General features: G+C 39.1%; 2 protein-coding genes across 4 annotated transcripts in view; one reads left to right on the forward strand and one right to left on the reverse strand.

Moving 5' to 3' along the window:
- LOC103384526 (ER membrane protein complex subunit 3-like) overlaps positions 1 to 16,877 on the reverse strand; it is a 629,629-nt gene that overhangs the window by 20,986 nt on the left and 591,766 nt on the right. The gene's annotated exons all lie outside the window — the stretch shown is intronic.
- The window catches only part of tp73 (tumor protein p73), a 17,268-nt gene continuing 4,113 nt past the window's right edge, over positions 3,723 to 16,877 (forward strand). The window contains exons 1-8 of the mRNA XM_025059109.1: positions 3,723 to 4,368; positions 6,995 to 7,243; positions 14,725 to 14,911; positions 15,097 to 15,212; positions 15,710 to 15,819; positions 15,922 to 16,064; positions 16,143 to 16,231; positions 16,428 to 16,557. Of these exons, the coding sequence (XP_024914877.1) occupies positions 4,348 to 4,368; positions 6,995 to 7,243; positions 14,725 to 14,911; positions 15,097 to 15,212; positions 15,710 to 15,819; positions 15,922 to 16,064; positions 16,143 to 16,231; positions 16,428 to 16,557 (1,045 nt within the window). The 5' untranslated portion in view covers positions 3,723 to 4,347. The remainder of the gene's footprint in view (positions 4,369 to 6,994; positions 7,244 to 14,724; positions 14,912 to 15,096; positions 15,213 to 15,709; positions 15,820 to 15,921; positions 16,065 to 16,142; positions 16,232 to 16,427; positions 16,558 to 16,877) is intronic.

Raw genomic sequence — 16,877 nt, forward strand, 5'->3', positions numbered from 1 at the left:
TTTCTCTACTGATGTGTAATATTTGTGAGATCTAATCTGGAGAAGGGCAAGTCTGGGCCTGCCTGGCTGTTTAATGAATAGTCATGACAGAAAAAAGTGGGGTGGGGGCGGAGTGAAGGTTTGTTGTTAGATGTAAGGCAAGTTTAGAAGGCCGAGCCAGGCAGGGGAAACAAGTGGAGGAGAGGAGAGAGGCAGTAAGGAGGTGTCCTGTATCCTCCATCATGTCCTTGTCCACAGCCTGGACAGCTGCTGCGTTGAACTTTTTACAGTATTTTTGACCACAGCCAAGTTCTTTAGAAGTCCTGAGAATAAAAAATCAAGGAGACATCATAGGAAACTTTACAAAGTGAGGAGCCTTATGATGTTGTATGCTGTGGTGAGTACACTCTTACTGTGCAAACCTATTTTTTAAGTGTTTTGGAGAATGCTGTGTTGTTGGGTTTTTGTTTTGTTTTACTTCACCTTGGTTGGCGTTGTTGTTGAACCTGAGTGGGAGTCAGGCGTACCTTCAGGGACAGTCAAATAGTTAAAATGTCTTTCTCGGGGTTGATACTCCCACTAAGTCAGGCTTGGGGCTTTTTTGTCTTGGGAAATACTATATGAATTCATCGTCAAACTGTGTGACCACTGTTACATATAAATATAGAATTAATTGGATTTAAGGGAATGGAATTAGTTGATTGCAATTAGGGATAAAGAAAGTAACTACAAATCTACGATTCAGCTCTGACTTCACATTCATTTATAGTCCAAAACATCGCATGAGTAGTTGACCGTTGACTGACGCCGTGGTGGGATGCACACCTGAGAGGTCACCTGTCCATATCACAAGTACACACAGACAGATGCACAACCTATGACAACATAAGTTGGATTAAAATGTAACAATAATAATAATAATAATAATAATAATAATAATAATAGTAGTAGTAGTAGTTATATTATTATTATTAGTGTCATTCTTGGCTCACAAGTGAGTGATAAATATATAATATACATATAATATAAATAAAATATAATTACAGAATTTGCATTAAATGTGACACATTTCTCTGTATTATTGAACTAACTACTAACTTTTTTACCTGTATTTGTAAATGCAGGCATCCTAACAGGCTTTTCTGTAGTTTCAGCAATCACCAACAGAGGGCACAATTTTATACAATTCTCCCACTGCTTGTCTCCCTTCTTTTCCTCCAGTTTCACAGTGAAAGCATCTTTTACAAACTGCCTCAGTTTCCACATGTCATCAACATATAGGCTTAAGATTGATACATTTTCAATATTTAATGTCAATCTTTACGGTAAAATGAAAAGACGTGTGTCGTCTTCCTTTTCCTCTTTTAATCAATGGGAGTCACTATCAGCTGGTTGATCATTTGTATCTTCAGCCCATTATGTTTCCCTCATCCTGACAAGTGACTGTGACTTATCTACATTTCTCTGTGTTCTGGGGTCTTTAAAGCTCTTCTTTGAGTGACAGCTACTAGAGCAGCTGCCCGTAGGGGACATCAGGATCTGCTGAGATAGAGAGCTTAAACACACACATACACACAATTCACACACACACACACCCCAATGACAACATCAGCATTTGATAGGAAGCTCAAACATGTGCACGTGTAAACGGCTGTTCACACATTGGCAGCAGAGGGTTTTTAGCTGTGTTTCAACTTGTTGCAAACCAAGTTTAGGCATTACGTCCATGCACACCTGTGTGTGTTTTGTATGAGTGTGTGTGTGTGTGTGTATTTGTCTGTTATAAGAGGGTATGTACCAGAGTGTATCGTATAAATAAGTGTTATCTGTTGTTGGGGTTTACCTTCCTGCCCTTAAAAGCCCCGTGGTAAATTTTTTCAAGGAAGATTTTACGATGGCAGAAAGTAAAATTGTGAATTTTTACTACTTTGCTTGAGACATTTATTATAGTTGACTATTTTATTGTCAAGGTAAAGTAACTAATTACTTTACTAATTTTACCTAAAATAATTGTTTAAAAACCACTTTAGTATCAGATTTATTATATTAAGTGTATTATGTCTATTACATAAACATTACATAAATAAAAACAATTACTTTGACAAGTCACCGTTGTTTAATTGTTTACATACTTTAAATAGTTCTACAAATAACAAAGATTAAAAATACACACAAAATAGATGTAGGCCACATGGTGAAGAGTGTTTATTACTCCTACCTTACAACAGCAATATCCCCAGTTTGATTCCCAGTTTCTCTGTTTGGAATCCAAAAACATACCGATAAGGGTTTGATTTTTGACAAAATAAAAACTGACCACAGGTATGAATGTGAGTGTGAATGGTTGTATATTTGTACCCAGTTTTACCACTTGTTCTTTTGTTTGCAAATACTCCGACAGCCATTCGATCTCAAAAGAACCGCAATTCTGTCTTACCTTTGACTTGGTGAGTGGACGTGTCGCTGCCCGTTCGTTAGCATTTAGCATTTACGTGTTTTGATTCCGCTGCACAGTTGTTACCTAGCTAGCTAATCTGCACGGCGCATGCGCGCAGTGGTATGATTGGCAGTGTAGCGTTAGTGAACCATCTCGTTTCATTGGCTGGACACCTGTCATTCAGTGCGATACATCATTACGTTATTTTTCGGGTCAATGGATAATAAATACCTACAACACAGTTTATGTTTAATTTTATGCGCTGCACAGATTTTCTTGTGCGCTGATAATGTTCGAGGAGTGCACGATTGCGCACGTGTGCAGCTTAGAGAGAAAATTGATTCTCTACTATGTTTCACCCAACCCGCTGAAAAGTAAAACCAAGGTGATAGTCAACAAATAATCATTGACATTTTTTTTATTTGGCTGAACCCAGTTTTGCAGATTTTTTATTTCTTATTTGTTTTTTTGGTTCTTCATGATGCTGGAACCTGGAAAAAAAGTTTGGATTATGTTTACATGACAGCATTATACAGTTGCTGCTTCACATCCATGAATCTCTGTTGTTCCACCACATCCTAAAGGTATTTTGTTTGACTGAGGTTCAATGTATGAGGCGATAACTGTATGTTTGCAGTTCATTTTTAGCAAATGATCTTTGGGATGTGGTGGATCCCTAATGATGGTTGTGTTTTTTTATTATTACAACTTCAATCACACATTCTAAAGTCAAAGTGAAATTGAAATGGTCTTTTTCATCATTTAAATGTGAGTGTCCAGAGCAGGTCTGCATGTATTGATACACTGAATTCCTGCAGTTAACTGGCTGACAGGAATTCTGTAAGAAAAGCAGACACATTTAACTATTCCATGTAGTTAAGCTTTTGAAACACACTACTCTGTATCTCTCTATCCACCTGACTATACAGTCCACATATAGACCCGAATTTAACATAAACAGTTTGCTGTAAGTTAGGGACATTGAACTGTTAGTTTGCTTTCATGAACTGTGCCATAATGTTTTTGTGCAACTTTGAGTTGTTGAGAGGTCTGAGGTTGAAAACACACAGCACAGGGCAGAAGGTGAAATCAAGCAATGTTTTCAGATCAGAGCTCTGCTGGTAAACACACGGGTTAAAGGAACCTCCAGTCTGTTGTTGGTTTTTAAATTTTTAAATTTTAACATAGCCAAAAGATACAATTTACACAACAATTAAGACAAACTCTTAAAAAATAAAATTAATAATAATTTAAATTTAAAATGAGCACTGAACAGAATTTAATAAAAAATCCAATACATTTTTAGCATTCCATTGATTTATATTAATGCAATTATTTGGTTTAATGATATTGTGTCTAATTAAATTTTAAATCAACAGTTTTTCTTTTTAAACTATTGATTAATTGATTATATACTATACTTGGAACGGGACTCTGGCCTTTGAACCTTTGCTCTTTCATGTGTTATCCTCTGTTTCCTCTCTCTCTTTCTCTCTCTCCCTCTCTTTCTTTTCTCTCTCTCTCTCTCTCTCTCTCTCTCTGTCAGACCAGACAGTGTTTACTTTGTGCAGGCCTTCTCTAGGTGTTTTGGAGCATGTGTATACATGTGCCCCAGCATTGCCGTCTATGTCCGGGCATGCCGTAATTAGAATGTCGTACCATTTTTTGGGTTCCCATCCCTCTCTCTCTCTCTCTCTCTCTCTCTCTTTCTCTCCTCTTGTCTTAGTCTATCGTTTCTCCAACTCCACAACAGTCCTCACCTTTTCCCTGTCCTGGCTGTACATGTGTCTGTGTGAGTGTGTGAGTGAGTGTGAGGTTTGTCCACTGAAACACACTTTTGAACTCTCAGTGTGGACCTGCAGTGTCTTTGCCTTAGTGTGTCTGGAGGTTTTTGACTGAAAGGTTGACAAATGAGACCAAAGCACTAAAGGATGTACTACGTGAAAAAGAAGGTAAATGTGATTTTCTACTTATTTTTAAGTAAAAGTTTAGATTTGTGTGTGTTTGAGTGTTTTGTTGCAGTTCAACTTCCAATTACTCTCAGTGGTTGGTACTCAGATATTTACAGTTAATTCATTAGCATTTACATAATGTTGATGATTAATTATGACCAGATTATTACTGGTAACAATTCTTCTTTTGTGCTGAATCACACTCAGTAGTGTTATTATTAATGATATAATTTTATTTGTGTGTAAAATCAAAGGACAAAGTCCTCAAACACTGTGACTGTTGGATGTTATCGCTCAGAGGATGGACAGAAGCTGGAAATTCTAAAGATTTTTTGGGGAAAAGGTTTTTTTGGTGAATTCTTTTATTTTTGTTTAAATTTGACAAATAACCACTGATGGAAAACAATGGCACGGGAATGCACAAGCATGTTTGTATGTGGGCCACTGAGAACTGTGTCACAGTGCAACAAATCTTCCCTCTCTTTCCTCAACACAACACTGAGGACAAGAGGGGAATGACAGGAAGACAATTAGGCAGAGCACAGATTACGCTTGTGTTTTACAACTCGCCCTCACATAGCCCCAAGGGGGCTACAGTGAGACAGTGAGTCAATTTATTATTTTTTTTTAATTTTTGTTCTTTTTCATACACCAAAGGAATATTGGTGTAACTGAGCTGCTGCTTTTTCAAAGTAATTAATAAAGGACATTTATTTTCTTATTAAATAAAAAATATTTAGAAAAATATTTTCTCTTTAGCACTCATCAAGTTGATTACATGGGAGTAGTGAAAACTTTATTTAAAAAAGGGAATCCACAGTCCTGGAAAGGAAGATAATCCAATTTCCCAGCCTGGGATCAATCAAGTACATCTATCTATCTAATGAAGTTGACATCAAGCATACAATAGAATAATTTTGTCTAGAAATATATGTGGGATGGAGTTGCAGCCATTCAGTCATTCACCAAATGTTTTTACTACTAAGTTGTGATGATTCTTAAATATTTTTTTGTATATGTATACCTTTAGGCCAAATGCGGCCCGCTATGCTGTTTTGTGTGGCCCGCGGGAGCTTAAAAAGCATTTAGTCCATACAGCAGAGTTTTTTCACCTATATAATTAAAAAAATAATTACACAGCACTGAACAATATTTATAGCTTGAACAAATAATAATCAATTGCCTTTTTTGTTCCAAGGACTGGTCAGCCACTACCACCTGTTACCCGTGACCTAAAAATATTGCCAGATTATCTTTGAATTAAAAAAAGTAAATGGATATGACAGGATTTTCTATGAATGAAGTAAATTTGTAAAAATTAAGTACATTTTTTTCAGTGTGTCCCACTGTGGCCCAGTACCAAATGACTTAAGGACTAGTACTAGTCTGCGGACCGGGGTTTGGGGACCCCTGATCTATACAATCTTCCAGCTACAACCGGCCCTTCAAGGGGAACTGTAATGCTGATGTGGCCCCCGGTGAAAATGAGTTTGACACCGCTGCTTTAGGCTATCGGTGAACTAAGTGAAGGACTGACTGAGTCCTCAGAGGAGAGTGGGAGAGCAGTTCAGACCTTTGACAACAGGGGTGGCTATAGTCCTCTACTCTGCAGACTTAGAGCCACTAAAGCTAAAGTGCTTGTACATGAAGGGGATTTAAACTATTTGGGTGCAAGACACTTGGGCACAATAGAGTGTTCCCCCGAAAAGTGTCCTCTAAGTGTAGTCTGCTGTACCGTTGGCCACTTTTATCCATTTTTTCCTTAAATTCATAGATTTCTTTTGCAGTAATTTTGTTTTTTGTATTTTGGAGGGCTCTGCTTTCTTTGTTTCAAGAATGTTCAAGTTCAAGTTCAAGAAACTTTTTGTAACTGTGGTGTTTAATGACCTTATTTAACTGTTGTCAAACTCCAACATTTCACTACAGTGTGAATGGTTTTAACTTTAGAGGTGAAGTAGTTTTGAAAGAGATATAGTTTTGACCTGACTGTGAGAACAGAGATGGTGAAGGTTACTTCTGTGGACGTGGTCTACTCATGTGACCAAGAATCAGAGAGAAAAAGAAATCACTAGTCTTCACTTTCAACTTTGACAGGAAAGGTATTGTGGGATAAAAAGTAATGATAGGCTGTGCCCAATTTACCTTTGTGATTTGGCAAAAGATCAGTGGACACAGAGAAGCTACGTGGAACGAACCTTCGGTCAAAAACGCCAGGATTTGACAATAAGGTCTTAGTGTAGTACTTTGAAGTGAAATCATCAAAGGACATAATCTTTTTATGTCAGAGTTTTGACAAAGTTGAACAATGCCATGACCGTGTTACATCACCAAAACTAATGTAAGTGGTACAAAACAAGATGGGGTTTGATGATTCTGGGCATCTTTTAATCCCACTGTAATGAACATCTGTCTGGTGAGACATCATGACACACATACATAACACACACCAAACACCACTACCTGCAGCTTTCCCTTCCCGCTGTAATCTGACCTCTCTTCAATTTCCCAGCTCCTCTCTCTCCCGACACCTCTACAACACCTTTCCTCTCTCTACCTGTGTCCTCCCTCTGTCTCTCTCCTCCCTCCTCCACCTCCCTTATTCTTCTCCCTCTTCTTTCCTCCCCAGTCCCAGTACAACTTGCTGAGCAGCAGCATGGAGAGCCTGGGGAGCCGCGCAACGTCCGCCAGCCCCTATAGCTCCGAAAACGCCTCCTCATCGGCCGTGCCCACCCCCTCACCCTACTCACAGCCCAACTCCACCTTTGAGGGCCTGTCACCTGCTCCTGCCATCCCCTCCAACACCGACTACCCCGGTCCGCACACCTTCCAGGTGTCCTTCCAACAGTCCAGCACTGCCAAGTCTGCCACATGGACCGTGAGTACAAACACACACGCACACGCACACATGCACATGCACATTCTTGACTTTGGATTTCAGTGACCTAAGTCCATGTGTGTGCCAGTCAGCATCTCTACCTTTGTGTCTAAGTGAGTTACTGTATTGCTCAGGCACAGACTTCAACACAAAGACATGCTTTCACATGCATATGTCCTCAACTCAAGTTAGCACATGCTCGGGCAGGTCACATGGGAGAGAAAGTCATGTACCACACCGTGTTGTATCCAGTCCTCTAATCAAATCAGGTGTTTAACTAAACTAATGGAATATTGCTTTACACTGATAATCTGTAATGTGTACTTTATAACAGTTAGTGTAGGATGAAGTCAATGCAAAGAAAGTCTTATTTTTCAATGTAAACCAATATGGTGTTAATACCGTTTACCACTTCATTCTCAGGCTAGTAGTCTAGTTTTAGCACCAGGTCACAACATTCTTATATTCCACACTGAAAAACTGAAATAAAGTATCTTTAAAATGTTTTGGGGGGAAAAAACATTTGCAAAGCTTGATTATTTTACCAGGGCTGATTAAGAATTAGATCTTGCTTATTTTTTATTTTAAAATAGTTCAATTCTTTAGGGCGGTTGAAAAAAGCCATTTTAATTAACTGTCCAAAATTTAAAAATTAACTGGTATTTATGAATTATAAAAGTTTACCATGTTTTACTAAATAAAATCAGACACTGTTGGTTTTAAATGTCTCAGAAGTTTTTGACTTCACAGTTGCATGCCATACCAAATGGTTTCCTATTTTCTTCAGGGTATAATTGTATCTACATGCAGGTGTGTCCTTGGGCAAAACATTTCAATCCGAATCATCCATAGACCCAAAAAAAAAAAAAATTAACTGAATGGAGGAGGAAAGTTTTGGGTCTTAAGGGGCAGAATGAGTCAAAGGAGATTCCTCGCTGATGTTTGTGAAATGCATTTGACTATGATACAAAAAAATGTCTGTTGTGGTAATGACAGTAGATAACACTGGGGAACCCACAATGAACCAGCCATCTTAGGTCAATCCACACAAAATAAACACAACACACCTCAGCCTTAAGATGTGATGGCGCTGAGAGACGGCTGAAACAGGATCTTTGTAACTCATCATGACCCGATGAGAAATCTCCTGTTGGAAAGGTGTCGCCTCCGACTGTCACACAGTTGACCTCCCTGAAACAAGAGAAACAGGAGACAAACTACCACTTCCCACAGTTTGTGCCTAAGTGTGTTTATGTGAGTGTTTATATGTGTGTGTGTGTGTGTGTGTGTGTGTGTGTGTGAGGGAAAGACCCAGGAGCTCCTGTAAGGCTGTGTTTGCTGGAAGTACCCATGCATGGTGGGCTGTTTCACTCAGCCCTCAGCAATGTAAGAAGATCCCCCTCTGGACATTAGCGCAGTGGTCTTTGACCTGCTGCTTTTCTTCTCTGTCTCTTTATTCCACCTATCCTAACACATACACACACGCACTCATGGCTGTCACTTCTGGCGCCTGAAGTTGCTCTACATCCTCTCCTTAAATCTGTCATCTCTGTTCTCTCACGTCCACTCTCTGACCCCAGGCTAATCACAGACAAACTAAAACCATAGCAACCAAGAAAAACATGGTGAAAAAATATGACATTTTAATCAATCAAGTCATTCCTCTGGACCTGAGAAAAATCTACCCCTTTTTCCATGTTTAACTACTTTTCTTTTCAACATTAACCTTCTTAGTTACACAGGTTGGCCACCACTATCAATTTTTTTACCGAGTTTAGACCTAAAAATATTTGATTCTAACTTACTTACTCTCCAATCCTTTTATTCACAGTTGGGGATAAACAATCTTCAATCTTTGCTGCTAAGAAAATAACTTGAAAGTAGCTCAACAAAGAGTGTGTGCTTGTGTGTGTTGTTTCCAGAAGACACAAAGAGGATTTTGCTTGGCACATGACTTCTGATACAGATGATGATGCAGCAGAAAAAAGTAAAGGCAAGGAAACCTGTGATTATTCCGATGCATTTACTGCAGATTAAACAGCTGGGAACGGGATGAAAGAGAGGGGTGATTGCTCACAGCGTTTAAAAAGCTTACTGTAATGGTATGATTTTAAGGTGATTTTAAGAAGTAAAGAGGCTGCACTTTAGGGTTATGATCCAATCATTTTCAAACAGTAAATTACTTGTGTGTTTGAAATGATACAGTTGTCTTTTTAGATAAGGTTCCAGAGTTTTTTTAAATTCTGACCTTAAAAGAAAACATACATATTTACAGGGAAAAGAAGCTCAGTGTATATAAACACGTGTCAGGCTGCTTTGCAGATGAATGGGAAAAATCTTGTGAGGACTCAGATCAAGAGCAGGTTGTTTGAAAAAAGAAAAAAAAAAAAAGATTTTGGTCAAGGCCTTTGGAATGAACACAATTCCGTTAATGGGAGGGGATTCCCCCCAAAAATAACAGCAGGTTTGTGAGAGGATTAGTGTGTGTGTGTGTGTGTGTGTGTGTGTGTGTGTGTGTGTGTTTCTATGCAAAAATCAGATGAAAGTCAAGGTTTGGACATGTTTAACAGGAGAAGAACATTAAACGCACCACAGTGAGTCAGCTTATTTGAATGAAGGCATCAACAGTTAACAGTTTGGGTTTGTTGCTGATTTCCTGTGCCCTCAGGTAGTGGAAAACGAGAAACAACATAGGGGCACATTGACTGTGTTGACTTATCAAGCCGTCAAATGGCTACCTCTCAGAGTGGGTGGCACTGAGGAGCATGAAGACAGGGAAGGAGAACAGAGGAGAGGCAAAAAGAAGACAGCGGAGGAGAGAAGAGATGAGACAATGCCCTTGTTTGTCATAGTGTTTCCACATACACTAAGTCCAACCAAGCCCGTCTTAAGCTGCCCTGGTAATCCTCCAGTCCCCCTCCTGTCTCGTCAAGACGAAAAAGCATTAAAGATAATAGCTCTGAAACTCTGCCACTGTCTGAGCCCTCGAAGATGATTCTTTGGCAGGAACTCAAGCAAGCGTCACTCTGGCTGAAAATGAGATGTAGCACCTATATCTTAACAAATAATAGGACTTCTTGATATAGATTTGGAGACTTCATTTTGTGTGACTATGTGTACGCTGTGTGAGCGTTGGGGGTGTGGGGGGGTACACACAGGCTCCGACATGCACCCAGAGGCGGCTTGTCAGAAGCTGCTTTTCCCAACTATTAGTTTCTCTCCGTTAGGATGCAGGTCTCAACATGCCCTCACACAACGCATCCTTCCCCTCCCTTCCACATGCATCATCCACAGCCACATCACCAGTGGCCTTCGTGACCAGCATCTGAAAAACACACTTGATATAAAGAAGTTTCACCATCTAATGTGTCTGTGCTTGAAAAATTACTTGGATAATATTAAAATATCACATGGAGATGAGATTTTATTATTGAAACATATTCTATGAAGAATATAAGAAAAACATTAAAAACAGAGTTGAAAGTAAATACACTGTATGTCTGTTTGCTCTACAGTAAGTGGCAAAATGAGTTCAGTGAATATAAAATAAATCTAATCTTGTTACTCGGTCAATACTTTAGCACAACAGCAGGTATTAGAGACAAGAGTTTATTCACTGAATATGAAAAAAATACATTTAAGAACAGACACGTCTGAACCACGTTTGATCAAACGTGGCTAATTTAACCTTAGAATGAAAGTACGGTTTCACTGAGAGACTCCCGTGAATTGTTGTTTTTTTTAGGCTTGATGATTTGAAAAAGACGAGTCAGGTTTTACATAAACTCATTAGTCAAATTCACATTTGCAAAATTGTCATTTCTCATTTCCCTCTACAGCCAAATTGCAATTGTGTGTTTGTGTGTGTGTACATGTCCATGACTGTATTTGATATTAGACGGTGCATAGGACAAGTTGTTTCTTGTGTATATGGATGACAGTCTGGCAATTATCACCTTGTCTCCCAGAGCCTGTCAGGACCTGTTTCCATTGGCCAATGTGCAAAAGCACAAGCAATGGACTAATGGATAAATGGATGGGTGGATGGATGGATGGATGGATGGATGGATGGATGGAGAGCTGACATTGAAATGATTAGATGATTTTTATTGAACATTGACATTGAGATGATTAGTTACTTAATATAAAAAGAAACTGCTGGTCCAGATGCAACAATTTATTTAAACCACTGATGAATAAAATTGTTTTTTTTAACACTGTAGGAGAATGTTAGAGATGGAGCTACCAGGTAGGAGACAAAGAGGAAGGCCAAAGAGGAGATATATGGATGCAGTGAGGGAGGACATGCAGAGAGTTGGAGTCAGAGTAGCTGAAAAAAGGGGAGAACAGGGCAAAATTGAAATCAGTGATTTGCTGTGGCAACCCCTGAAAAAAGGGACAAAGCCGAAAGAAAAAAAGAATATTCTTCATCTAATGTCTTCTATCTTCTGTATTGACAATAGCACACAATAGCTCTGTTCACTTGAACAATACCTGAAATTGCTGACCTCATCGAACATGCCAGTTCATTGTCGGTGCATGTGCGCACTCGTCAGTGTGCTGGACAAGTTGAGGCGTTTCCCGTGGCTTCCTCAGCCCGGAAGACTAAAGACACGGGGGTGATTTATGACTTGTTAATGCACTCTGTCATGTTCAAGGGCCATTACGATCAATCTGCCAGTAAAGTAACTCGGTGGCTGCTGGACTGAAAATGAACAGCTGGAACTGGACAGTACTACTGGTCCGTCAGTGACATTTCTTATAAAAAACTAACATTATCTTTGAGTGTCCTTTTGGGTCTTACGGTGAATTTACAAGTGTAGTACTGCTACAGGACAGCAGGTGGATCAAAATTGCCTCAGATATTTATTCACAACATTGTAAACTTTTGTCATGAAATACTCATTACATCGACATAGAAATATAAAATAGGGACCTAGTCACCCATAGTTAGCCTGTGGAAATGGGTAGCTCAGCTAATGGATAACTACAGAAGCTACAACAATCTGTCAGAACTAAATGATAGCTTTAAAAAAAGAGAGATGACATTGTAAGGTCTGGGACTTGTACATGTACAATGTACATCAGCTAAAGATGAGGCTGTGAATATTATCACAGTTAGGACAAATACCTACACCATATTTGTACATGCTTTACTCATGTAGCCCAATTGGTTGAGCGGTGTCTGTCCAAGTATTGAAGTTTTTGTTTTCTCTAGTACCCAAACCTGCAGATAGTCTTAGGTCATGACTAGAGACTCGAACAATGGCAGGTTTGAACGTGACTGTGAATAATTGTACAACCCTGTGATAGACGCTTTCAGAAAGTGAGATCACTGCGTTTCTTACGGTAGACGCTTAAAATAAATGTCTGTTGTCCAGTAAGACAAATACCACACACGTCTGCATATGTAAATATTACAGGCCTGTGACTCTGCAGATGATGTTCATTTGACCTTTGGACATATAGCTGGTAACCAACCACGCTGACTTCATATTCCCCCTTCCAATCACCGGAGGAGTTGTAATGTGTTGTGATAGCGCTGAAAACCAAACCGTTGGGTGATAGATGTTGCAATAAGAACTGTTGTATCTGAGAAAAAAATATTTATCCATGGTATGGATGGGCTGTTGAAACTTGTCAGGGAAAGTTAGTTGGGAAAAGGTAATACTGTGCACAGGTATTTCCATTGCCCTCAGGGGGAGTGCTCATGGCCAAGTGTGTGTGTGTGTGTGTGTGTGTGAATGTGTTGTTGGTTTAGTCACACTGGCAAAATACAAGCAGTTTTTAGTCTGTTGCCCAGTCAGCAGTGTGTCTAGGCAAATAGGATAATTAGTCTGAATAAATTATTAAAATAAAAAACAATAGGACTAGACAGGACTATTGTTGACCCCATGACCCTTTCACAGCTATTGATCACAACTTCATTGTACTCATAGTATTTAAAACACTGTCTTTCCTACAAAAACTTCTGATCTAACAAATTAAATAAAATGAAATAGCTTAAATTCAGTTTCTATACCGAGCCGCCTTTTTTCCTCCTGCAATAGGTCCCAGCCCTGCAAGGGGCCCTCCCTTTGGTATAATATAAAATAATATGATATTTGGAAGAGAACTGTAGAGAAGAAAATGTTAATTTTATTTTTAAAATAATTTAACCAGCAGAGGGCAGAATCTCCTGATCATTATTTCCTAATTGAAGTGAATCACATACTGTCCATAATGTTGTAGATATCGTTATGAAATCTCTAGATTTACAGCAGACATATGAAGAACAGTACGACTAGCACAAAAAAAAAATTTTAACAAAAATAAAATCCTTCACTTAGTTTTAAACACCTCCTCTCAGCAGTGTTTTCCAGTTTTATACATTGAATGGAAATTGATTGAAGCCTGTTGCACCAGCAATGATTAAATCAAAATAACTGGATAATAATCTGGTCTAATCATCAAGACAACAACTTCAGATCATTCTGTCTTCTTAATACCTTTTCATTTGTATGTGATCCACCTTATCTCTGCTGTGATGTTGAACACATTTCCCTCCAGAAACACTTACATTAAAAGGAATGTCTATCCTGACGGCGTGTGTCAGATCCTGTGCTGTAAATTCACGTCATAATTGCACCGTTGCATTTTTATTTCACCTTATCCCAACAAGTCCATGCACGACACCTGTATTGGTTTTGTTCCCGTGGGGAAGGTCCCATTTTAATTTCTAAGATTTTGAGATTGTGTTGAGGCACGTTAAATCTTTTGTCCTCGTGTCTTTGGATGTGTTTGAACAGGCAGGCAGGCTCATAAACGTAGGGATTTATTGGAAATTTGGCTTCAACGCAGCGCAGTGTTTTCTCACCAGACTGACTGGACGTCTTCTAGGTTTTGTCCATTCGTTTATTTCAAGTTGTTAACATTAAGTTTTCTGCACTTTGTCCTTTTTTACAACCCACCAGTATTTAATGTTAATACCACAGTTATTACTTTTACAACTGTCTTCAATTCACTGATTGGCTGTATGACTGATTGTGGTTGTCTGTTTTTTTTTTTATGCTTTCTTTTTCCTTTCATACTCAGCCTTCCTCAAATGATGTCATTTTTTCTGCAGTCATGATGATAAACAACCCTAATTACAGTTCATCCTGTGTCCTTCAATCCTGAAATATTTTGTTTTTTATTTGTCCCCTGTTCTTTTTTGATATTTTTGTCCACCAAAAAAATGATATTTTTTAAATGGCACTGCTTATTTTTTTTTAAAATTGGTTCATCTTTTTTCTACAATATCACTCATAATAAAAAATATATATATATATTCTCTTAAGTACTACCATAAAATAACAATGGTATACTTGCCCTTCAGTTTTTCTTCACATTTCTTAAGGCACAATCTCACTCCGTTTGTGAGCCACATGTGAATAGCCAAGTCTGAGCTCGTGAACTAGAGAGTTGACTTTATGTCTTGTTCTCGGTCTTTTCTCTTCCAGTACTCCCCACTGTTGAAGAAACTCTACTGTCAGATTGCCAAGACCTGTCCGATCCAGATCAAACTCTCCTCCCCGCCTCCACATGGCAGCATCATCAGAGCCATGCCAGTCTACAAGAAGGCGGAGCATGTCACAGAAGTGGTCAAACGCTGTCCTAACCATGAGCTGGGACGTGACTTTAATGATGGTAATCACAGTCAGATTATGTTATAAACATGTTATAAAATATTTTTTTAAAATTTAAGTAATACTTTTAGACTGCATCTTCACATCTTAACCTTTCTCCCATTTTTTTTTTTTAAATTTAAGTAATACTTTTAGACCGCATCTTCACATCTTAACCTTTCTCCCATCCCGTTTCCTTTTACAAAGGTCAGGCAGCACCAGCCAGTCACCTCATCAGGGTGGAGGGAAATAACCTCTCTCAGTACGTGGACGATCCTGTCACAGGCCGACAGAGTGTTTTTGTGCCATATGAGGCTCCACAGGTTGGTGGTTTGTCACTGTATCATACTGTAGTGTACAGATTAAATTCCTGACATCAGGATTTGTGTAACTGGAGTACTATCATTTATTACTGTTATAGTATCTGTGACATCATAACACATGGCAGACAGTGCTGTTATAACTGAAAGGATTTTACTAAGTAATGGTACAGTAGTCAGAGTAATTGTTGTCGATTTACTGTAGTGAAAGAAATGAAATCTGACTATTTAATATGGATGAAGCTACTGGTCTCAGAGGTGATGACTCTTCACATGGGACTATCATCAGACCAAACCTGTAACAGTCTGTAACATCGCGACACTGTGCAGCAGTACTGCCCTCTAGTGGCTAATTAGTCACACCTACACTAATACAGAGTTCCTTAAAATAAAAGAGAGCAAGGCGATTATGCACACCTGAAAATTCCACGGGTAAATTACATTTCGTCAAATCATTTTCGTACATGAAATGTTTCAAACTGATTTTTTTTGTGCTGCAGGTGGGCACCGAGTTTACCACCATCCTGTACAACTTCATGTGCAACAGCAGCTGCGTGGGGGGCATGAACAGAAGACCCATCCTCATCATCATCACTTTGGAAACAAGAGAGTAAGTTGGTAAAACATGGGTCTCTCTCACACACACACACATACACATCATCCTCCAATCACATCCTAATGAGTGTTCTTTTTCATAATAACTCATTTTTAGTGGTCAAGTCCTGGGCCGAAGGTCATTCGAAGGACGAATATGCGCCTGTCCTGGCAGAGATCGTAAAGCTGATGAAGACCACTTCAGAGAACAGCAAGCCCTGAATGAGAGCGTGTCCAAAAATGGCAACGTCAACAAGCGCAGTGAGTTGAAAATCTGAGGGTTTTTTTTAAATGTCATGAAGTACAGCTTTGTGATTTGACCAACTTTGTTGTTTCCAGACTTTAAACAGAGTCCGACAAATATTCCTAGTCCAAACATCAACATGAGGAAGAGACGACATGGAGAGGAAGAGATTTATTATATTCCTGTAAGTATGTTACATGTTAATAAGGGCTGGAGTTTCACTGTGCTAGGATCGCTAGGTACTGGAGACAACCTGTGTGAGAAATGTGCTGATATCACTATGCCAATTACAGCTGTAGCCCTGAGGACGGGATAAGGCAAAAGTCATTGAACACGCTGTGGTTACACAGGTTAGTAACTGCATGTTGTATCGGCAACAGGTTCGTGGCAGAGAGAACTTTGAGCTGCTGATGAAGATTAAGGACAGTTTAGAGCTGGTGGAGTTGGTGCCACAGCAGTTGGTGGAGTCCTACAGACAACAGGCACAGCAGCAACTGCTGCAGAGGCCGTGAGTTCCTACTGCACACACACACCCTTGCACCAGTACAACAACACATGTACAATACAATAAAAATAACATGTTGATGTGACACAAAATCAAAGTGTCAAATTATTCTAGCTGAGTAACCAGTTCAGTGTTTTTTTACTCAATCATCTTTTCAGTTTTACTTTATTACCAGTTTGCAACGCAACAGTTTTACGCAGCTCTGTGAACTACAAAATGTAGCCCCACGATGTACTTTTGTGTACTCACCATTTAAGAAACACTACCACAGGATGATTTTTAATCATTTGAATTTCCTAATATACAGACTAATACCTGCGACTCT

This window comes from Cynoglossus semilaevis, chromosome 10, assembly GCF_000523025.1.
Source record: "Cynoglossus semilaevis isolate Cse_v1.0 chromosome 10, Cse_v1.0, whole genome shotgun sequence".
Lineage (NCBI taxonomy): Eukaryota > Metazoa > Chordata > Actinopteri > Pleuronectiformes > Cynoglossidae > Cynoglossus > Cynoglossus semilaevis.